The sequence below is a fragment of the Dunckerocampus dactyliophorus genome, chromosome 13 (genome assembly GCF_027744805.1).
Source record: "Dunckerocampus dactyliophorus isolate RoL2022-P2 chromosome 13, RoL_Ddac_1.1, whole genome shotgun sequence".
Classification (NCBI taxonomy): domain Eukaryota; kingdom Metazoa; phylum Chordata; class Actinopteri; order Syngnathiformes; family Syngnathidae; genus Dunckerocampus; species Dunckerocampus dactyliophorus.
In genome coordinates this window covers 12003434-12026594 of record NC_072831.1, presented here as the reverse complement: position 1 = coordinate 12026594, position 23161 = coordinate 12003434, and the positions used below count along the sequence as shown (strand labels likewise).

General features: G+C 39.2%; 2 protein-coding genes across 5 annotated transcripts in view; one reads left to right on the top strand and one right to left on the bottom strand.

Annotated features, from left to right (window-relative positions):
• Positions 1–188: 188 nt before the first annotated feature.
• Positions 189–15839, bottom strand: cfap99 (cilia and flagella associated protein 99). The gene is given in 31 exon segments (XM_054796992.1): positions 189–692; positions 793–979; positions 1071–1276; positions 1352–1503; positions 1575–1716; positions 3284–3488; positions 3630–3715; positions 3810–3893; positions 5152–5220; positions 5386–5466; positions 5538–5724; positions 5809–5915; positions 5990–6084; positions 6162–6306; positions 6453–6587; positions 7693–7764; positions 8169–8249; positions 8351–8540; positions 8612–8817; positions 8901–9052; positions 9147–9291; positions 11314–11518; positions 13486–13571; positions 13657–13740; positions 13805–13873; positions 13952–14032; positions 14676–14844; positions 14933–15039; positions 15104–15222; positions 15305–15422; positions 15726–15839. Coding segments are annotated over 31 exon segments (3960 nt in total). The 3' UTR covers positions 189–611.
• An 848-nt stretch (positions 15840–16687) lies between these two features.
• zfyve28 (zinc finger, FYVE domain containing 28) overlaps positions 16688–23161 on the top strand; it is a 33910-nt gene continuing 27436 nt past the window's right edge. For 2 of the 4 annotated variants that reach the window (XM_054797032.1, XM_054797030.1), the window contains exon 1: positions 16689–17102. In XM_054797032.1, coding sequence (XP_054653007.1) covers positions 17067–17102 — 36 coding nt within the window. In that variant the 5' untranslated portion in view covers positions 16689–17066. Of the gene's footprint in view, positions 17103–23161 lie in introns of all 4 variants that reach the window. The other 2 variants (XM_054797033.1, XM_054797031.1) reach the window with 2 other exon arrangements.

The window sequence follows — 23161 nt, the reverse complement described above, 5'->3', positions numbered from 1 at the left end:
AGTACACATCATGTGATTTTGCTTTACTTGGAGAAAAAAATGGGAGGAAAATTGGCTGAATGGGGCTTGTTTTTACGCAAGGCCTCCAGGAGAGGCGCTAATGTGCAGGAAAGACAAATTGATTGGAAACGCTGTTGCACATTTTACTGTTAAACATTCTTCCCATCAGTTGAGCTCATCTAAGAACACTCCAAAAAGCTATTTTCTTTGTGAAGCACACACACAAGCATGGTTTATTTATAGTTACATAATTCAACATACAAAACCTTAGAGTAGTACTAGTTTTGTTTCAAAACCTCAACCCATGTAAATATAGTTAGATTAAAATGTGTCCAAAAAATGTTGGTCCAAGTAAATTATATTATATTGTATATCATATGTAGTTGTGTCCTTTGTGTTGTATTGTATGGATTGATCAGAAGGCTTTAATGCACAATCTCACATACAATAAGAGGCCAATCAAAAATGCAGCCAAATTACTTGCTACCTTATTCATCTACGTAACTACTGCAGTTTTACACCACTGCAAATTGGAACCACAATAATAAACTTATTGTTAAGTAAATACCTCTCTGACAGCATCTCAGTGTCAATCAAAACTGTGTACTTTATTATCCATGAGGGTCTTTTCCCTCGATGTAGTGTTCTAAGCGCTTCTCCAAGTCGTCCCAATTTATCTTCTGCATCCCATCCTGTCAAAACAAGACAGATAAATAGATTCGCTGTGACCATGACAATCTTAACACTGGCACACACAACAAGTCATTCAACTATTGTGGATTTCATGCTCACTTTTCTGTGGGTCTCATTTGTGTGTGCTGCTGCCTGCTTCGGTAGTTTAACCTTGCTGCTTTCACTTTGCCTCAGTTTGTGGCACTCTTGCTTCATCTCTTCAGTCTTCTTCTGCAAGGTCAACACCTTCTTGTCCTGAGTTGCCGCCCTCTGCAATCGTAGCTTGGCTTGCTTTTCTTCTTCTTTTCTGCAGTGTGATAAAACTCGAATTGATGTGTTTATTTACGCATCTCCAGTGGCCATTTTTCCTCCAAACTTTTTTCAGTCATTTCGCTGACCTGATGGCAGCCGCCTTTGCCATGGCTCTACTTTGAAGGCTGATGGTGTCCATATTTTCCAACAGCAGCTGCTTCTTTCGCTGCTTCTCCTTCTGGATGTATTCTCGCTTCTTCTGCTTTTCATTCATCTCTGCTTCCTTCGTGAGGAACAACCGCTCCTTCAGCTCAGCATAGGACATCTCTCCTAGCAGCTCATGCCCTGCAATCTGACATAAGAAGTAAACTATGACGCATTCTTAACTCTTATCTTGCATCCATGTGATCCATGTGATGCATGTCACCTCCGTATCGTCAAATGTTTTCCCTCGAAGGTTACGAAGACATTCCATGGTGTGCATTTCATTGATAATGTCCAACCTCCTGCTGAGTGCTGCCTGGGCTTCCTCTTGTGCTTGACGGAGAAGCTCATGATTGTGCTGTGAGAATTCTTTGACTGTGAAATAAAATGGTTTGGTTACAAAGGGAAATCAGGAAAAAAATGGTGTAAAAATTGAATGCGCTTACCAACACTTTGTTTCAATTTCTTCACCTTCTCTTTAACTTTTTTGGAGTTCTTGTGACCGTCTACCACTTTTTGCACCAGGACTTTCTTTTCTTTTTCTTCTTCCAAACGTTCCTGCACATTTTTCTGACAGCGTTTGGTTGTCTGCAAGAAAGCAAACATTAAAAACATAATCTTCACACCCAAATTGGAATCCATCACCTGCAGCACTTATCCTATTCAGTGTCACATGCGTGCTAGAGCCTATCCCAGCATACACAGAGCAAGAGACCAGGCACACTATGGACATTATGTCCTGTCAATCACTTCTCAGTGACAACAGTGAAAAATGCCTCAAAAGTAAACAAAAAAAACAAAAACGTGGAGCTCACCTCATCAGTGTGTGACTTTGCACAAGATGTCTGCAGTTCTCATGAGACCTCAGCTCTGTGAGCATATAAAGCTTTAAATCCATAAGTGAGCTTTTTCTTTGGCTTTTTTGTGATGCAACCGCAGAAGAGTACAAGTCAAAAAGTGATGAAAAGATGATAAGTCAAGGCTTTCATTGACTCAGGAGGTATTCTGCAAAGCGAGTTTAGTATGTTAGCAAGCTGTGTTGAGTGGACAGCCAGACTTGGGTGTTCCGCGAAGGTAGCTCTCTTTTAAAGCAGCTGGATCGCCATGGTAACAGAGGCTAAACTCATAGCCTAGTCAGGACCAGGTTGTGTCCAGGCTTTCCGCTTAAAATCGGCTGTGCAAGTGCCACTGTTTCACTGTTTAGCTAATTCGAAGATGGTGTCATCGTTTATTTGCAGCCTAGAGGCTCCCGAGGGGACATGGAAATTAAAAAAAAAAAAAAAAGCCATCTATAAATGAGAGAGATTTTCAGACGAGGGAATACGTGATATATGTTCACGTGAGCAACAGAAATAAAATGCAATATGAAATATTAGTAATTAATTAGTCTGTTAGTCTTCTTATATAATAATATTTGCTTGAGGAATAAACACTGTGAAGCATCAATCAACTGCATTAAAACACTTGTTTTATTATAAAACGGGAAAAAAGCAATTAAAAAATCGCCACAATACACGTCACACGCAAAACACTTCCATCTAGTGGTCACAACGAGAAACAGCAGATTAAAATATTTCATTAACTTATAACATCAAAAACGAAAGTTGTTGCTCCATTGTGTTTATATTTTAATTGGATGAGTGTTAATATGTCAAAGTTGTGCAATGTTGAGCGTTGATAAATGAAAATACTAGCAGGGTATGGTTTTTATAATAATCAGTGTTAACTTGCGCATTCACACGCTGCATGCTGGCATGCCAGCTAGTCCCCCCTCGCTGTATTGGCGGCGACGGTGTTGCTTTTAGCAGTCATAATCTTTTGAGAACTCCTCATAACGCTCCATAATAAGTACGTACTCATTTTTTGTAAAATACACTTGCTGGGACCGCTTCACTTTTCAGCGTGAGTACAATAATATGACGTCAAACGCCCCCTTTCATGTGAACACGCACTTAGCACAAAGCCGAAACTTGACAAAGTAAGTTGATAACCACCGTTGAGGGACCAATTAAGTCTGATTGCAGATGTTAGGTTTTGTTGAGTTGCATCTTGAGCGCAAAGCCTGGGTTTGTTGAGCCACTTTCGCCGTATAAAATACCCCCATTGTTGTTGCTCTTTCATTTGGTTGTTGTCAGCGACTATGTACAGTACCTACCTCAATTTTTTTGAGCTGAGCAGCCTTCTTGTTCCTTTCCATGACTTGTGTGCGGGCCAAAGTGGCTTGCCAATGGCTACGAATGACTTCAGCATGCTTCAGCTTAATCTTGGCCCACCTCTCATGATGTTCTTTCTGAAGAATTTCTCTCTGCTTCTGAAGCAAGACCGAGGGCTCATGCGCCCCCTCCGCCAAAATCTCTATTCTAGATAAATTGGGAAAGAAGGTGCTGTTATGCTCATGTTATTTAAAAAAATTATGTAAACATGACAAGAAAAGGCACTATTTAAATCAAGCAATATTGAATATTGCATGACATCTCCTGATACAAATAGAGAGTCTGCACCTCTGCAGCTCTTCTTCCACATGGCGATCATATAGAGCTCGCCGCCTCAGCATAGCTGCAGTGTTGAGTTTGACAGGAAGGACGTTCTAACAAGAGTGGAAAATGTGAGGTGAGTTAATATTGTACTGAATTCTCATCCTCTGATTTGGTCTAATTGTTGATAAAGTAAGATATTTTCACCTTAAAGGAAGGAGGATCAGTGGCATGAAGTGAGTCAAACTGAAGTCTTGAGTCCAACTCTTCACTGATCTGGTTCAGCACTTTCTGCAACACACATGTACATTCTAAATGATCAGCATAGCAAAAGTGCACTGTTTTTGTAATAGATATTGCAGCCTCAAATATTAGCCGATACTGATATCAATCTGATATCAGCATGAATCATACATACATGCTTTTATTACTTGTTTTGTAAAGTGGAATGTTAGAAAAAGCTTGATCAAGTGATATTACTCAAACAGGGAACAATAATGACCAACAGTGGGTATGAGAAAAATGGACCCATTTACTTCTTTAAGCATCTGGGGTATAGTTTAACTCACAATGCAGTGGCAGCTAGGCATACTATATCGAGGTGCGTGGTGCTAAATTAAGCTTTTAAACCCGCCTTTAGACACCACCGACAGGGGCTGGTCATCTTTTTTTTCTGTTATAGCTAATGACTTGTCGTCCTGTGCAATCAGGGCCAGCAACGTCTTCTCTGGCCTACATTTACAACTTAAATTCTAGTATTTGTTCCATAATATTGTAATAATTTATTCCAGCAGTCAACTATTTTCATTTTGTTTCTTGGCTGCACTGCTCCCAGTCGTGTATTTCTATGATTTTGTTGTCCAATCAGATTTTAGCTTCTTTGTGTTGCCATGTTAATCTAATCTGACCAGGGCCTTCAGAATCGGAGGTGCTGGCCCATGTCACATACACACTATTAGCATTTTTTTTTTTTTAGCCAGTCAGACTTCAGATTCGCCCCTCAGGTCCAGCAAGCCGGCCCACTGTGACACCAGCGCTTTTCCGTTCTCTGATTGGTTGATCAGACCGAAAGTGTTCTACAAGCCAAGTTACGCCCACAATGACTGAGGAGAAATTGACATCTTTGGTGAATAGATGTATTTTACTTGAAATAAGTGTTGCTGTATTGCGTTTTCGTATATTACTGATGGTTTGTATAATTGTGAGGTGATAGTGTTGGTATTAAGAAGTGTATTTGGTGGCTTAAGTCCTCACTGAAAGCTTAGGTACGTAATATATACACAAGAGTATGCAAATATATGCTCAATATCGTCAACTGCACCGTCACATCACTGTCACTATAACATATGGCAGTATTTACATGTTCTGTGCCAATGCCAGTAGAGTGTGAACAAACAACACTGGCTCAATTGTATAGGTGATGTGCAAGTTATAGTGCAGGACATATGCCACAACATAAGGACAGCGTCTATGCATGTTGCACCTTCAATTCAATGAGTGCAATGTCATTTTTGTCTGCAATATGTACAGCACAAACAATAGTTCCTACCTGTGTGAGATCAGACTTTTTCAGACTTGCAAATCTGAACTGTGTCATATTGGCCTTGAGGAGTAGCTCCTGTGAAAAACAAAATACAGTAACACAGTGGTCAAAACATGAAATAGTTATACTTTATGGAACTGTCTGGAAGCAATGTTATGACAAACTTCATTTTTCAAAGTAACTGACTGACTCCGATACGTATTTTTCTTGTGATAATAGACGATAATAGCAGTCACGTACCTCACTCATTTGATGGTTCCTTTGCTTGAGCTCTTCTAACAACTGGATTTCTTTTGGGGTGTTGTAAGTGCTCTTTGGTACCTGAAAAAGTAAATACACCACGTCATGTAACTTTACATAAATGAAATCGTACACATAACGATGAGATTGACCGGTTTGTATTTTTCCTCAACAGGGCTGTGCTTAGGCTGAGGTGGAGATGGTGGTTTAGGTTTAACAAACGTGAACCCCTCAAGTTTAGTCGTTCTGGATGGAAAGCATGGAGCTTTTTGTTGCTGCATCCCTCCAGTTTCTTTTGCAGCAAGCTTCTCCAAGAGTGTCTCGATATCAGAGCACTTTCTACAAGACAAAAGGGAGAAAGCGTTCCCTGTCTTGAAAACATTGCTTTCAAACAATGTTCAGTGACTGTACTTCTGTTATTACCTTAGCAGAGGATCAATCCAGTGGTCTTTCACATATGCAATATCATAGATGCGATTCCACTCATCCTGTATCCAAGTGGTGAGGTTTGTAAAGAAGAATCTCAGAAACTACAATCAATAACATAATATAAATATACACTGCACCATAAAAGACTGTCTTGTCAATGCAGCATTACTCTTACATTGTGCATTTTCCTAATATCCAGAGATTTGACAATTTTGCTGAAATCCTGAAGTCCAAGTTCGTCCAAGTAGAATATGGTGAGGTAACAGATCACTAAAAACAACCAACACATCAACTGTAAGTCCATTTTTTATTTAAACAAAAACAAATGTGTAATTGTTTAAACATACCAACAAAATGACTGCGATAACTTTTTGATATGAGTTTTCCACCCTGGCCGTAGAAGGGATTGACAACTACGTCCAGTAGCTTCTTGTACTCAATGCATCCAGAGACAAGATCAAGAACGAACTTCATATGCTGAGGTTCCATATTCTACAAAATGTATACAGTAAAAGTGTTATCTCTACAAAAAATGATGTCCTTGCTGCTGAAATGCATTGACTTTCAGCACAAGTTCGGACTTCTTTTGTATATGATCATGCAACGCCCCATAAGAACATTTTTTTGTAATTACCTACCTGCAGATCCTTGGCTGCCTCTTCAATAAAGTCGTCCAAACTCTGTTCCCCAACAGTAAATTTATCCAGCAGGTCAATGGCCTCTTTCACAAGTTCTGCATTGCTTTGTGCCATTTTACGTCAACACAAGTAAATCTTGTTTGTGATCAATTCATCAAAAATCATAATGGCATAAAATGTCCAAGACATTTTTTGCATTACACATGCGTTGGAATGGCGTTACGTATTGCGACGTATGATCAAATCTGCCCACGGTGGGATGTCGTACATAATAATTACGTACCATATGACATATTTATTGTTGCGTTTAGGTAAAACATTGCGCTGCCTTGGGTTCAATTGGAAACGCGTCGACTCGCTATAGCTGGTATATATATTTATTTATATTGTTTTCATGTCATCATTCACAAAAACGATGTACTATCACAGATTTAGTTTCAGTATTAAAATACGTATGTGTATGTTTGTTGTTTAAATAATGTGGATATCGGGCCGCAGTTGACAACATATTGTGACAGCAACACGAGACATCATTCGGACGTGGAAGGTTTACGTGAATGTCGTCAACTTTGGAGGTAGTTATCCGATTTACACAGGCAGGAAACAATTAGTCTTGAGAGACATTTCTGGACTTTACAGTATTTACAGTACATTGTGTTTTTCCACCTGTAACGCTAGCTTATAGCATCCAAACGATGGCTGTTAAACACAGGTACCACCGAAGAAGACAGGGACTGGCGACGGGAAGTAGGAAAACAAGGTAGAGTTTTTAGAATAACTTTATTTATAACAAACAGTACAAAAAGTAGATGACAGGTTTTATTCTGCTGATTAGTATATAATATGTATTATGTTCCATACTTAAATAATGAGTTAACACCATAGATTTTTAAACAATTTAAATTTTATTGAGCGTTGGTGACGCCACGTAGTAAGCTCAAACACGCACTAAACGTCTAATTATAATACATTGATGATGTCAACCCTTATGCTGCTCCCCTTGTGCAGGGGCTTATTTAGTCCTTTGGTGACCCAGGCCAAACCCAGGCATTGGGGAACCTCCACATCCTTGTACTGCACTGACAAAAGTTTTTTTTTAATTTTAGTTTCAATTTTTACAAAAGGTGAGTGTAATTATTAGGCCACTTTTTTCCTGATTTTGAAATCTGTTAGTTGAAGTTGCTAGTTATATTGCCACATTTATATACATTGTATGTTAACACAACTTGTTGTAACTTACCTTCGAAAGAGTATCAGTTTGATGAGCCTTCAGGTGCTGCTTGAGATTGCAGCCACGTTTACCACTGTCTCTCTGCACAATGCATTGAGTTATTTTTTCAGATGGATTATATTTTACGATCCACAAATCAGTGTGTTGTTTCCAACGCAAAAATGCTCCCATTGCCCATGTCACCCGCACCAGCGTGTTGAACAGGAAGTGCGCTGCATGCTAAGTTAGGATGCATTGCTTTGGGGGCCCCTGGAAATCTCAGGGCCCTGGGCAATTGCCTGTGTTTGCCTAAGTCCGTCCCTGCGTTATGTAGAGGGCATGATTGTGGGATTGGATATTTCGATTGCTATATTATGCTGTGATGCAGTCTTGAAACTAATTGTGTTGTAAATTTGTAGTTTTAATGTGTTTTAAAGCTGAAGCTTCTCCAGTGTGCAGATATCACGCGTCCTGAGGCCACTTTGCTCTATTTATCTTTTAAATGTTCCCCTCTGAGTAACAACATGAGGGTCTTTCCTCTCGACATACTGCTCTAAGCGTTGCTCCAAGTCCTCCCAGGTTATCTTCTTGAATCCGTCCCATCAAGACAAAAACAAAGGAAACATATTACTGTTAGCACAATAATGTTATCAGTAACACTAATAAAAGACAACAAGCCATTTCATACTTTGCGGTTGGTCTCTGTGGTTCTACCAGGGTATGATGATGCCTGCTTTGAGGGTTTGGCCTTGTTGCGTTCACTTTGCTTCAGTTTTTGACAGTCTTGGTTTGCCTCTTCACGCCTCTTTCGCAGAGCTGCGAACGTCTCCTCTCGAGTCTGCCGCAATCTCAGCTGGGCTTCTTTCTCCTCCTCTTTCCTGCACCACAATATAATGAATGTGTGTTGTTTTTCTCAGAAATGTGGTCATTAGCGCCACACTTTGCTGACCTGAGGGTAGCAGCCATTGCCAAGGCTCTATTGTGGAGGTTGATGGTGTCGAAGTTGTCCAACAAAAGTTGCTTCTTTTTCTGTATCTCCTCCAGGATACACTCTCGCTTCTTCTGCTGCTCGTTCATCTCTGTTTCCTTCATGAAGAACAGACGTTCCTTCAGCTCGGCGTGGGACATCTCTCCTAGCAGCTTGTGGCCTGCAGTCTGACACAAGAGGTAAACCATGACACACTTCAACTCTTGAAGTTGACAACTCTTACATTACGTCCATATGATCTGTCACTCACCTCTGTGTCATCAAAACATTTTAATCTAGTAGGAGGAGCACATTCAATGGCATGGAGTTCACTGACGGTGTGAAACTTTCTATTGAGCTCTGCCTGGGCTTCCTCTTGCGCTTGAAGAAGCAGCTTTTGATTGTGCTCTGAGATTTCTTTTACTGTGGTAATGGAATAAAATAGATAGTCTTGAATAGGAAAGCCAATGGAAATGATCAATATGCTTTGCAGTGTATGTGAAGTCAATGTGCTTACCAACACTCTGTTTGAACTTCTTCACCTTCTCTTTAGCGTTTTTGGGGTTCTTTTTGCAGTTCTCTGACATTTGTTGCACTAAGTCTCGCTTTTCTTTCACCTCCTGCAACTTTTTCTGGGCACGTTTCAGAGTCAGCTGAGATTCCTGCAAGAAAGACAACATGGAAAATATAACTTGAACACCTACTTGTCAGTAGCTATTAAAAGGAACATAAAGTATCTCAGAAAAGTGAATACACCCCTCCTATTTCAGCAACTGTTGTTATTACCGTATATCTTCTCAAGGGAGAATACTATACAAATGAAATGTGATACAGTCTCCGACCCTGCTGACTAAAAAACCCGACAAGGGAGTCAAATTTTGAGTTGCCTTCGAAACGTGCTTATTTTTTTTGCAGTGTTTAATCTCTGCCACATCACTACAGTAAGAACCTGTAAAAAGATAACTGTACAATGTTAAGTGCATGAAAAATAGTAGCAAATGAAACCTTGCACTCACAACATATTCATGTCAGTGATAACAACAGTGATGATTGGACACCACGTGATTTTTAGATGTCAATACATAATTAACTTAACATTTTATTCATGTGGAGTAATTTGGCCCCATAGCTACAGCGTAGCTTCTTGCTTCTCACTTCCCACACTAATTAACAAGCTTGACGTTGCAGGACATGCAAGGTAACGATTGTTATGGGATTTCTAAAGTTCCTAGTAGCAGTATCTGTGTAGTAGAAATTGTGTGCGTATTTTGCAAACGGCACATAATACTGTAATGACTTTCACTGCAACTCATTTTACAGGATGCAATTACTGCTAATATCAGAGCCACTCAATGAAACCATGATATTCGTGTAAGGTTTTTGTAGGATTAAATCATCAATCAAGAAAAGACCAAACATTATCCAAGATGAATTTGATTATTACTATACCGCAATAATGTAACAATTACAACTAGAAGTGCACGATATCTTTTTTTCAAACCGATACCGATAACGTTCTGCTTCTCAAGACCGATATGGTACCGATAACTTTTTTATATCTACTTTTTACATTTTGATTTAACTGTAGTTTGTGCACACGTGGCGGTAAGAAGAACTTGAACGGATTTGGATTTGACCAACTGTACCTGATGATTTGTCCTATCAAATATGACGACATGACTACTACCACATCATTGGAGCAAACCTGCTGTGGCCCAGCAAAGTACACTATATTCGGACACATGCTCCAAGCAGCTGGCGTGCTGCTACGGAGGTCCAAAGAACCCGAGTATAGAGTGGGAGGAGCCACCTGATAAAAGGTCCTTGGAAAAATCTCTGCAGGTTTGGAGAACGTGTCATGGTAGTCAGTGTACAGCTTGTATAACAGTATACATGCACTATCTACGGAAAGTAGGTCAACACACAGCCATCGTTGTCTGAATAGCTGGCGAGTGGCAACACAAGTGAGTACCAAAATAATTGTCTACCTACACTCAAGCATGGCAGTGGTAGCATCATAGCTTTGGGCTGCATGAGTGCTCCGGGGAGCTGCGGTTCATTGAAGGAAAACAGGAATTTCAACATATACTGTGACATTCTAAAAGAGCATGATCCCCTTCCTTGGGTAACTGGGCGGCATGGCAGTTGCCCAACATGATAATGAGCCCGAGCATACCTCCAAGATGTGACAGAAGGGCCTTGTTGAGGAAGCTGTAGGTGATGGAGTGGCCAAATATGTCTCTAGACCTGAACCCAATTTAGCACCTTGAGGACATCCTCAAGCAGAAGGTAGGTGGAGGAGCGCAATGCGTGTAACATCCACCATTTCCACCAACATGGAAGAGTGGAAGAGCAACCCATTAACAACCTGTGCAGCTCTGGTGAATTCCATGACCAAAAGGATTAAGGCCGTGCTACATAACAAAATTGACACTTTGGACACAATTTGGACTTGTTCGGTATGAGGTGTACTCACTTTTGTTGCCAGCTAGAGACAATAATGTCTCTGCGTTGACTTATTTTCAGCGGATAGTAAATGTATACCACTACACAAGCCGTAAATTGCTCTAAGTTCTGTCTAAGTTGAATTTCAACACAGTTGTCCATTGAGAAGATAGTGCACGTGCAGCACTGTGTAATCTTTAGGAAATGGCTCATCTTTTATGAGTTGCTCGTGTACCCACCTCTTCTTTTTTGAGCAGAGCAACCTTCTTTCTATGTTCCATTGTTTGTGCGCGGCTCACAGCCGTCTCAAAACGGCTAATCAGAGCTTCCGCATGCTTCTGCTCAATCTTTGCCAACTTCTCCTGATGGTCTTTTTCACTCATTTCTTTTTGCCATTGAAGAAAAGAAGAGGGCTCATATGCTCCCTTCGCCAGAGTCTCTATTCTGTGTCAACACAAAGACAAATGGAACTAAGCGATAAGCCCATACCATGTGATGATTCTACTTTTTTTTTCTCTTGTTTTTTTTAATTCTTGTGTTTACTTTTTCCAGTTAACATATTTGTCCATATAGTGGTCAGCCCTGGTTTTTATTCTACTGTAGAGTACAGTATTCATCTGTATAAGGAGGCAGGGCTTTAATTTAAGAATGCATTGCAAAAATTGGAACAAAATATTTTGTTTTGGTTTTTTTTGTTTTATTTTTTTTGTTTTTTTAAATTTTGTATTATTTTTTATTATTATTTTTTTTTTTACAAATTTTACTTTTTTTTAATTTTTTTTTTTTTACTTTTTTTACCAAACAAAATATTTTGTAATTCTCACAAACAAAATAATTAATGATGGTAAAACATTTTTTAAATACAATATCAAATTGTATTAAATTCAATGCAATTCATATTGTATTATAATCAATATACTACATGATAACATGTTTTATGTATTCCCACTGCACTCAATAACTTTTGTTTCTCGTTCCTAATTCTCGTAGCTCTTCTTTTTTCTTTTTGCTCTGGAATGCTTCGCAACAGCAGCATTTTCTCTTTAAACTCTATCATGAACTTCAGCTTTACAGATGCCGTGTCTGCTGTGCCGGCAGCATGTGCTGTCGTAATCACATAGTGACACTGTAGTGGTGTCAGATGGCATTGTTTTTTGTTTTTTTTTAGAAATTTGGCACCGCGAACCTCCCATCAGAGAATACACAGTGGAACCTTGGTTAGTGTACGCCCTGTTTAATGTATTTTTTTGTTTAGGAATGTTACAACATTTTAAAATATGTAAAGTCAAGTCTACCTGATAAAGCATGACTTGAACTTTAATTTGATACCTCATTGACTCCTCTACCACAAAAATTAAAGAAGTTAGAGCCAATTTCATGCCGGGAAATAGTGTCTTTGGTCCCCATTGGTTTAATATTGAGTCAAGAAAAAAGCTGTTCGAACCACAACCAACCACATCCATTTTCTATGCCACTTATCCTCATTAGGGTCGCGGGGGTATGCTGGCTTCGGGCGAGAGGCGGGGTACACCCTGGACTGTTCGCAAGCCAGTCACAGGGCACATATAGACAAACATGCCCAACGGAGATTCGATTGATAATCAAAAATCCAGGGAAGATAATCAAGTGTGATATTGTTCATGTATGCTTAAAGTTGGGCTTACTTTCAAAGCACTCGTTTGAGTGGATGTGGTCCAACACTCAGTATAAATCCGATGTGAAATTGAAGAGGAAGAAGTAATCTACCTAACAAACATGTATACGAATGAAAATACACCCGATTTCCCATGAAAAAATTGCATTTTTAAGGACGTCCCCACGGACCCGCCAAATCAAGCACGCATGCAAAGTGTTCGATTTTTGCATGGGTTTTTGTAACATTCCTATTTTGTTTACTTTGAAAATGTATGCTAAAATGTTGCCTCTTTTTGGGTATATTTCCTGGTTACTGTTTACTTGCTTACCGTAAGAACTAAAAATGCATTTATTTTGCCTTTGACAAACTAAAGTTAGCTTAGCGCCTTTGGAAAATGTTTTCTCTTTTTCTCAAGCTGCTGTGCCTTCCCTGAAGTCTTCTGGTGCCTCCCATGGGAGGCACACCTTTTTGTTAATTACAACTACAGACTACCATCGGCTGTTAGTTTTTTGCCGTCAAATTGAGGTGCGGTTTAGCTTCTTGAAATGGACTATGCACTTGCTATCTGAGAAAAAGCATATGTTAAAACAGAGGCCAAAATTTGAGGAACTGTGATGGTTTTGCTACGTTTATTTCTCAATTTGTATAGGATATTAACAGATGTTAAGTTGTGGGTTGCATTGTGATATTCACTTCTGTGTATTCTGTTGCTAGGTGCTGCTATCCTGATAGTAACCAATTGTCAGTGAGAAACTTGAGACGAAAGAGCCGCTACCTCTGCCGCTCCTCCTCCACCATGCGGTCATGTAGTGCCCCCTGTCGCAGAATAGTGGCACTGTTGAGTTTCACTGGCCACATTTTCTAAGAGAAGTGGGTTGCAAGTTAATATTTATTCAACTAAATTCGAATCTTTTAATGCTGCTAGGCTAGAATACTCAATTCTCACCTTACCAGGCGAAAGTTCACGTTTGTGAACGGCACTGAACTTGAGTTTTGAGTCCAACTCTTCCTTTATTTGGGCCATCACTCTCTGCATTACACATTCAAGTGATCGGTTTATTTTGAATCAGCACAAAGCAGAAGCTAGTTCATACCTTCGTGTGGTCAGACATTTTGGGCTTAGCACATCTGAATGGTGTCGTAGTTGCCTCATGCAGCAGATCCTTCAGCGAAGAACAGACAGGGTGTCAAAACTGCCTGTCAGACCTGCAATTGACGTTGCATGATAAACTTTGCGCTACCTCAGTCATTTGATGATTCTTTTGTTTGATCTCGTCCATCATGTGAACCTCTTTTCCAATCTTGTATGTGCTGTTTGGTACCTGCAAAAGTTACAGTAGTGGATTACATCTTGAAGCTCAACAACCATGTCACAAAACACACAAATCTAGTATGGTGTCCATTCATCCATTTTCTACCACTTATCCTGTACAGCAGGGGTCTCAAACAATCTCATTGTAACTGGGGAGCGCTGGAGGTACAATGTAGAGTCTGAAGCTGGGATGTATGAAGCATTCCACAAAAAAGGGTTTCAAGTATTCCAAATGAATATAAAACATAAATCCAATATATTATAGGGTCGCTGGGAGTGCTTCCAGCTTCCCAGCATGCCGTGTGGCACTTGCTTTGTAAACAGTTGCTAAACTTACCTTTCCTTTGGAATTTTTGTCTTTGGTTATAGACAATATTTTGTAATAAAGTAGAAGTACTTTAAGCAGACTGAAAGTATAGTAAACTTTGAGTATCATTTGAGTGTCCTGGTTTTTGGTAATCAATATATGTTCACCCTACTGGAGCCTATCCCAGCTGACGATGGAGCAAAAGGTGGGGTATACACTGGACTGGTCTCCAGTCAATCATAGGTCATGTACAGACAACCATTCATTCACCTGCAGTCACTGAGTGGGAATGGATCCCACACTGGCACACCTGTGTGGAAAATGTATAGAACCATATTCTTCTTACTGGTCTGTGTTTTTCCAGCAGTGGGCTGCATTTAGGCTGAGGTGGAGAACGTGGTTTACGTTTTAAAAAAGAGAATCCCACTGGCTCAGTGGTTTTGGCTGGCATGCTCTGTAACTGCATCTCTTTAGCTACAAGCCTCTCCAAGAGAGTCTCAATTTCAGAGCGCCTCCTGAAGGACAAAAAGAATGAACGTGTATTGTGTAAGTTTTTAAACAGCTGACTTGTTATTAAAAGCTTTCTTTGACTTCATTTGTCACCTTAGAAGAGGACCAATCCAGTGTTCCGTCACATATTCACCATCATAGATGTGATTCCACTCATCTTGTATCCAAGTGGTGAGGTTTGTCAAGAAGAAACTTAGGAACTACAATGAAAACAGCACATATAATATAGAATATGCTTTGACTGCATTGTAACAATATTCTTACACTGTGCATTTTGTTAATGTCCAGAGAGCAGACAATGTTGCTGAAAACCTGAAGTCCAAGGTCATCAAGGTGGAACATCGTGAGGTAACAGATCACTGAAAACAACATAAACACACCCACTGTAAGTCTTTTTCATTTTAAAACTTTAACAAACGACTAATTCAATGAAATTACCTGAAAACTGGCAGTGATATTGTTTACGTGTGAGTCTTGCGTCTAGGTTATAGAAGGGATTGATGACAATGTCCAGTAACCTTTTATGCTCAATACAACCTGAGACAACATCAATCAGGAACTCCTTATCCTGAGCTTCCAGATCCTACAAAATGTATGTAGCAACATTTAAATCTTTTATGTCACTTTTATTATTACTGTATTTTGGGCACCAACAGCTGGAAGTTTCCATTTTCTGCCAAAGGCATGCCATAAAGTGTATGTCACATTTATATTTACACAGACAATAATTGCCATATTCATGTTAGAATGTTACACACTCTTATGACTTTTTTATATTAAAGTCTATGGACTTGTTGACGTAAATTGTCTTTTTACGCTTTTAGATTTTATTGTAGGTACAAAAAGACTTCCCACATTTTAATTGATTTTGATGATATTGTCATACCTGCAGATCTTTCGTAGTATCTTCAGTAAAGTCGTCTGAAATGTGTTGGCTAGCGGTATACTTGTCGAGCAGCACAATGGCTTCCTTGACAAGTGATCCATAGTTTTTTGCCATTTTACAGCCACACAAAGCTAGAATGAGCGTTCAGGAAAACTTATCACTCTGAGCACATAAATTGAACACATAAGCTGTCAAACAATGAAATTTTAAATAATAAAAGACACATCCGCGTCTTCTTGTAAAAAAAAAATTGGCTGGATTTGAAGGACGTTTTTTTACAACAATTTGCGGCTTGTTTTCCTCTCGTTGCTATGGTCAAGTGTTGCCTAGCAACACTCATGTCAACAGAAATGGACCTATAAAAATGCATGAAAGGAAGATATTTTACAAATAAAGACCACTTTGGAATTTTATTTTCACATTACGATCATTTCAGGAATGTGGTACATCTGTTTTGGATTATCAAAGTGTCAACATCCTGATCCTTTGTTAGCTGCCATAACAAAATGACGTAGTGTGTTGTGACGTCGGGCAAAATCCGTGTGCTGCCTTCTTTTCCTTTGGAAATTAATGTTTCTATTAAACCTCGGACATAATAAATGATCCATTTTAACCTGGCGTAATTTATGAACAAGGTCAGACAATACGCGGTAATTTTAATTGTGGTAACGTTAGGTCAAATCACATCACGTTTAATGCTTTCTACAGCAAAGCTGATTACTGAAAGCACATGCAAATATGTTTTGGAAGTATGGTCTCACGATGCAGAAATCTGATTAACTTAATCTGCTTTTAATTGAACATATACACAAAATAATTGTGTCTTTGTTCTCCAAAACATTTTATCTTTAAGTAATGACAAAGATCCTCCTGGACGATCAATGCGCAAAATACAAATTCTGCCCAGTCATAGTGTAACGCGTCTGTGTTGTGATTTCCGATGTTTTGAGAGCTGTACGTGAATGCATCACTTCCTGAGAAAGTGGGAGGTGAATGTTGTCAACGTGACTGTCATCCGGTAATATTGGACCGGCACAGAGCAGCGCAGTCGTCGGTCTTCTCTGTCTGAACGCTCTGGACTTCGGAAGTGGCCGGACGGGGGAGACAGGCAGCAAATCCTGGAAATGTGGAATTAACTCAGAATATTCCCCATCGTCTGTGTTTAGAGTCGTTTTGGTGTATTTAGGACAAGTTACCTTACAGTGTGTTTGTGTATTATTTTTTTTTTACCTTAGCCACCGCCGCTAGCTAGCTTAGCAGCCAAACGAGGCTGTCAGACACACAGGGACCGCCGGAGAAGAAGACGAGGGCTCGGTGACAAGGGAAGGTGGCGAGGTAACGATGAACCGCTTTCGAAAGTGGCTCTACAAGCCTAAGGTAAGTTATATTGGATTCGCTCGCCATGTCATCCCAGCATTTACTTTTTTTTTTACAATTTGGTACTCCCAGTGAGAGCTAGCAGTAGTGTGCCTGGCTAGCCCCCCCTCACCCTCACCCTCCACGAGTGTCACACATCTGCTAACATTAGCCGGTGTGATCCTGATGTTGACATGCATGCAGTGCCCCCTCCCCTTGTTGTTATTCACCCCTTTTGTTAAGAGGTACACAAAGAAAAAACATGTCAATGCTCTTTACATCGCTTTATTATATTACCTCCTCCCGTTGTTTTATTGTCTCCAGAGGTTGTGATTGCAGACACTTTTCCATTTAAAACCTTTACAACAAATAACACCAATAGTCATCATTATCAGGCAGTGCAGTTTATCAATGATCAATCCAAGTCCTACATTCTAAGCTTTTTTTGTTTTTTAAATGAAACTCACCCGGATTGTTAGTAGAAATTATGTTAAATAAAGGAAAGTCAATTTTCTCAAAGCTGGATTTGACAGTTTTATGTTTTGCATTTTTAAACCTATTATGTTTGTTTGGGAGGAAAAAACATCTATTTTCTATGCCGCTTATCCTCATTAGGGTCACGGGGGTATGTTGGAGCCTATCCCTGACTTTGGGCGAGAGGCGGGGTACACCCGGGACTGGTCGCCAGCCTATCCCAGGGCACATATAGACAATCAACCATTCACACTCACATTGATACCAATAGACAATTTAGAGTCGCGGTTTCACCTAACATGCATGTTTTTGGAATGTGGGAGGAAACCCACACACGCACGGGGAGAATATGCAAATTCCACACAGAGATGCCCAATGGAGATTCGAACCCAGGTCTTCCCGGAAAAAACTACATTACGAATATAAATTGTCATAATAAACAAAATGTGTATTTTTTTTCCCCTAGGTCCCCAGCAGTTTAATATGAAAATAGAAAAAAGAACACTAACAAAAATGAATACTTCAGTACTCATACATCGGTAATTGATAGTTTGTTTGATAGCAAATGCTAACTGGACATAATACATGAACTGGATGTATAATGAATGCTATGTAGCTATTTTGACTGGTACACTACTCAGGAATTATGTGTAATTACCTTTATTGCCATATTGAATTGGGAATTACTTAATGATATGTATTTCGATTGAAGTATTTTGTATTCACATTCAAACTATGAATGTGAAATACTAATCAGCAGTATTTGGTATAGTATTTTCAAAGTTGATCTGGTAGATTTTATATATATGTTATGTTTTATAGTAAGAGGTAGATCTTTTTGACTTAAACTAAGTGTGTGCACCCCTGATATACATGTACAATGTACATAAATACTCATATGTAATATTAAATATACTTGAGAAGCCCAATATGTGTAGAACTACAAATTAACTTCTGCTACTTTGTTTCATGCCAGAGTTTCTGTTAGAAAGCCCAATGTTCATGTCTTTGTTTCACTGATAAAGTTTTTCATCAAGCATTAGATTTTGCACTTTGTTCGGCGGTCCTTGAATGCGCCACAGTTATGTGCTGTGAGACGCAAAAGTAAAACCTATATATTAGGGATGCGCCGATCGATCGGTCACCCATCAATATTGTCCGATTTTGTCCGTAAAAAAACACGTGATCGATGTCTCCTATCTCGCCAGCTGATTTTGAGTAGTCCGCCAAAGGGTCAAAGAATATTTGCTTCAACTCTTAGTACTTTTTTATTAAAACTGTTGAATTCAGACTTCATGCCTTTATATAATGACAAATGACCACAAAATAGCATAAAGACGATGGCTACACTGAGTGGAGATCTGCTGGGTAAATAAAGTAGTGTTCAATTTAAATGTTGCCAGTCATAAAACACATGAAAATTGGAGGCCCCTGCAACCTGGACACTTCTTCTCTTTTAAGTTGAGCAGGATTTCTATTTAACTCATTCAATCCTAGCTATTTTTCAAGGCACACAGAATATTGTGTTCTATGGCTATATAAACATGGAACCTACCAAAAGAAAGATTAGACTCTTGTCTTTCATCAGGAAAAAAGTTTGTTTCTACCTTTTTCAGTTCTTCAGTTTCAGGCAAATAAGTTTCAGGAAATATCAGTCCCTGAATAAAAAATGGAGAAAACCAGGTTTTTGTGAAAAGATACATTTCAAGCATAACTTTCACGTTGACATAAATGTTTTGCTTTTGTGACAGCTGAAATGTCTAAACTAATATACCACAACATAACACAAAAAAGGCTTGTTTTACATCACAATGGCAATTTACAAATATAACACCATGAATTATTTACAATTTTCACATTTGGAACTGAACTGTGGTGCATGTATGTGCGCGTGTGCCCGCTCATGTGTGCGTGTGCACGCGTTAAAATTTCCTTACAATGCATAACGTTCTGCACGCTACGCTCCTCCACGTTCTTCCACTTCCTCCTTGCTGTTATGTACAGGTATGTTTTTTCCATTCAAATTCACATGTCGAGCTTACTAAATGCACTTCTGCCACCTTGTGGCCGTTTAAACTGCTGTAAAAGTGGCATCCATTAGTGTGCAATTGCGTCATCACCTCTTTTTGCCTCTTGTGCAATAAAAACCCCATAAAAGATGTACAATATGTCTTTGGGATCAGAAGTTCGGGATTATAAAAATGTATAAATACTTCTTTGGTATTGAAAGAGTTACTAAAGATAGTATATTTATTTCTATTTTATTCTTTTAATTTTCTTGTCTCGAGCTAAAAAATATATATTGAACAGTTAATTTCCCATGTATTCATGTTACTCCAAAACATGCTTCAAATTAAATTCAGGTTTGTGTCAAAAAGTACCAAAATTGTTTCACACAAAGACCAAAAAGACAATTTGCCCAAACGTTTATTCTTTAATAATTACCTATATGCCAGTGGCCCTTGGAATTGTCTAACGGCAGCTCTGGCCAATACCACTCGTAAAAAACAAATTGAAAAATGTACAGTTAATCCATGTGATCGGTATCGGCCGATCTCACTCCTAGATGATCGGTATAGAAATCGGCAGCATAAAACACGGATTGGATGATCCTTCTTATACTGTATATAACTTTCTCTGATGCTGCCATTGCTTCATAAATGCACCAAACAGAAGGCAAGACAAACGTGTTCTTGAACTTGAAAACACATCCATACCTTTGCAACTCTTAAACCAGTTAAATACCAGGAGACGTCTCACCCTTTCGAGACCCACTCTGTTTTAGTCAGCAAAAGTTTCTTCACCAAAAGTCTTTTTGTTGCTTGCCGCTTAAAAAAAAAAAAAATCTCGAGTCTGATTACTTGCTGATTACTTGCGGCAATGTACTGTAGCTAAGTTGGCAACATTGTGCTACGTCTACTTATAATCTGGCAGACCAGGTGCATTAACAAGTGGATTTACAGTCCCATTATAATGTGTTTATGGGAGAGGGGGAAGTGGTATCACCAAATATAACACTGACATTTCCTACTCCATTTATTTGTGAAAAACAAGCAGAGTTCAAGTACAAATTATTAATTGTTGAACAGTGGATTTTAATCCTGCATCTGATGATCCCTTAAATCTGACTACACTGATGGTTGGGAAAAGTAAGTGTCCTGCTAAATCAGCATGTCCCAGGTCCAGCCATTGCTACTTGCAGTCAAGAGAGTATTGGATATGCTGTAATTCTTGAAATCATGCAAGCAGAGCAGGCATTGAAGCCTTGGGTGCCTTTTTAAATGAACGGCCTAAAATATGCCAATTGCAGCACTTTTGACAAGTGAGGGGACTTTATTTTACAAAACTTTTAGGTGTAGGAAATGCACTTAATCCAACAAACTATATGTATGAAGCAAGTTGCTCAATATATACAGTATGTGCTTTATCATCACTGTATGTTTAGTTTGTCCCAGAGTAAAAGCAGCGTGTTTGTTCGCCAGAGGTCGATCAAGAATGATCTGTGTGGTCTATGCTTGACAGTAATTCTGTACTCATGCTATTTATAGCGACCACTGTGTGAGTAACTCCTATTGAAACAAATCTTGTGCAACACTTGTACTGTACATTATTCAAATGTACCCACTCCTGGAGAATGAGTGTACAAATGGTATTGCTGAACATTTTCATAAAAAACGATAATAAATCAAATGTATTAATTAAACTTGTTTTACGTGATAGAAAAATCTTAAAACGTATGCGCTGTACTCGCCACTTACAGTGAAATGTATTTTAATGTGCCTGCACAGTAAATTGGCATAAGAGCTGCCCATAAAAAGGTTGTCAATGCACTATAATTGTAATTTGTGGTTTATAGCTGTGTGCATGCTGTGTTTATCTTATATTAGCTATGGGAGAAACGTCCAATTATTCCCGTTGGGAATAATGGAAATAGAATCCATTACACATTCTAACTTGCCGTTATAAATCCTTCATTTACTGTAAAGGCAATATTTTAAGTAACATTCTTATCTTACCTTTGAAAAGTATACGTATATAAGTTAACACTGTTACGTTAAAACCATAAAACACTTTTAAACAGTCTTGAATGATGACGTAATGTATCAGATGCACCTTGCTCATTTTAAGGATCCACTTAAAGGTGCTATCCCTCCTTTGCTACATATGGCTAGCTTTGCATAGTGTTACTTAACACTAGCTACACTGTACGACTGGAAACCAGATCCGTTGCATGTATAAACATCAGTTGATTGGTGTCATTGGTGCGGGCATGCGGCACTCGCCTTGGAGTCTCATGACGCCGCTCTTAACAACATTAAATTCACAAAGCGGAGTGGGTGGGATGGTGACTGTTTACACCAACAAGGAGACAAAGCTACTACTTAAAGCTACTCAAGTATGTAGATATAATAGAAGCCTACCTGTTTAATTAGTGGCAGAATGTTCTGGAAGAAACCAGCTTCAATATGTGACATGCCGCCCAATCACATCCCAGTGCGCAGAAATGTATCCAACAACTGCATTTTAACACGGAAACTTCATCTTTGGATTCAAAATGCAATTATGTCTGTATTTTGTTAGTAATAACAGACAAGAAATAACAGGAAATAACAAGTGTAAGGGGTGTCCCGAGACAACTTTTTCACTTTCGATGCAATACCGATATAGCAACCTTGAATATCGGTGCTATTGCTATTGATCCGATATCAGCACAAATCATACTTTTATTATTTTGTAGAGTGGAATATTAGAGAAGTACGAATCATACATTTATGATTTACACTGTAGTGTGTAATATTTGAAAAGGATTGATCAAGTGATATTATTCATAAAACAACAGGCAGCAACAGTAGGGAGAAAAACTCACACATTTACTTCTTTATGCATGTACTTTATAGTGTCATCCGTAATAGCGGCTAGGCATGATATAGCGAGGTCCGAGGTGCTCAATTAAGCACTTAACCCCGACATTACTCACCACCAACAGGGCTGGCTCTTTCCTGTTAAAGCTCTTGACTTTCGGACGTCCCGTGGGAGTTTCACGTGTGATGCGGCTTCATTTCCGCAATAAAGGTTGGTCGTATAACCTTCCCAATTCTCTACCAGCATGGGAAATTTGTGCATGACAAGTGTTGCACTCAGCTGCAACGTCGTTTTACATGGCTGACACCACCCCTGCTCCTCCAGTGGTGTAGAAAGCTATGTTATCCATTTCACCAGCTGGATTCTACCATGACAGTAGCATTCTCTTTCTCTACCACACAGCTAAACAAGCTAAATTGACATTAAAAGTCACCTAGTGTTTCGGAGGCACACGTTTGGCCAACAATGGAATTAAAGCTAGGACAAGTTAAGAAATAGGGAGTGTGAACTATTTCCCAAAGCTGACTGTTTCAGTGCGTGTAAATGAGTGTGAAAGGGGCTAGTCTTACAAAAAAACACCAAAAAGTCCAAGAAAAAGCACAATACATCAGCAGAGTTGATGCTTTGATGCTGGTTGAACAGTGCTAGGTCTTGTGAGAATTGGAGAAGTCATCATTCTCCGGGATTTTGTGCTAGCCATATTTATTCCAAAAACGTTGTTGGAATTTAAAATGGTGCAATCA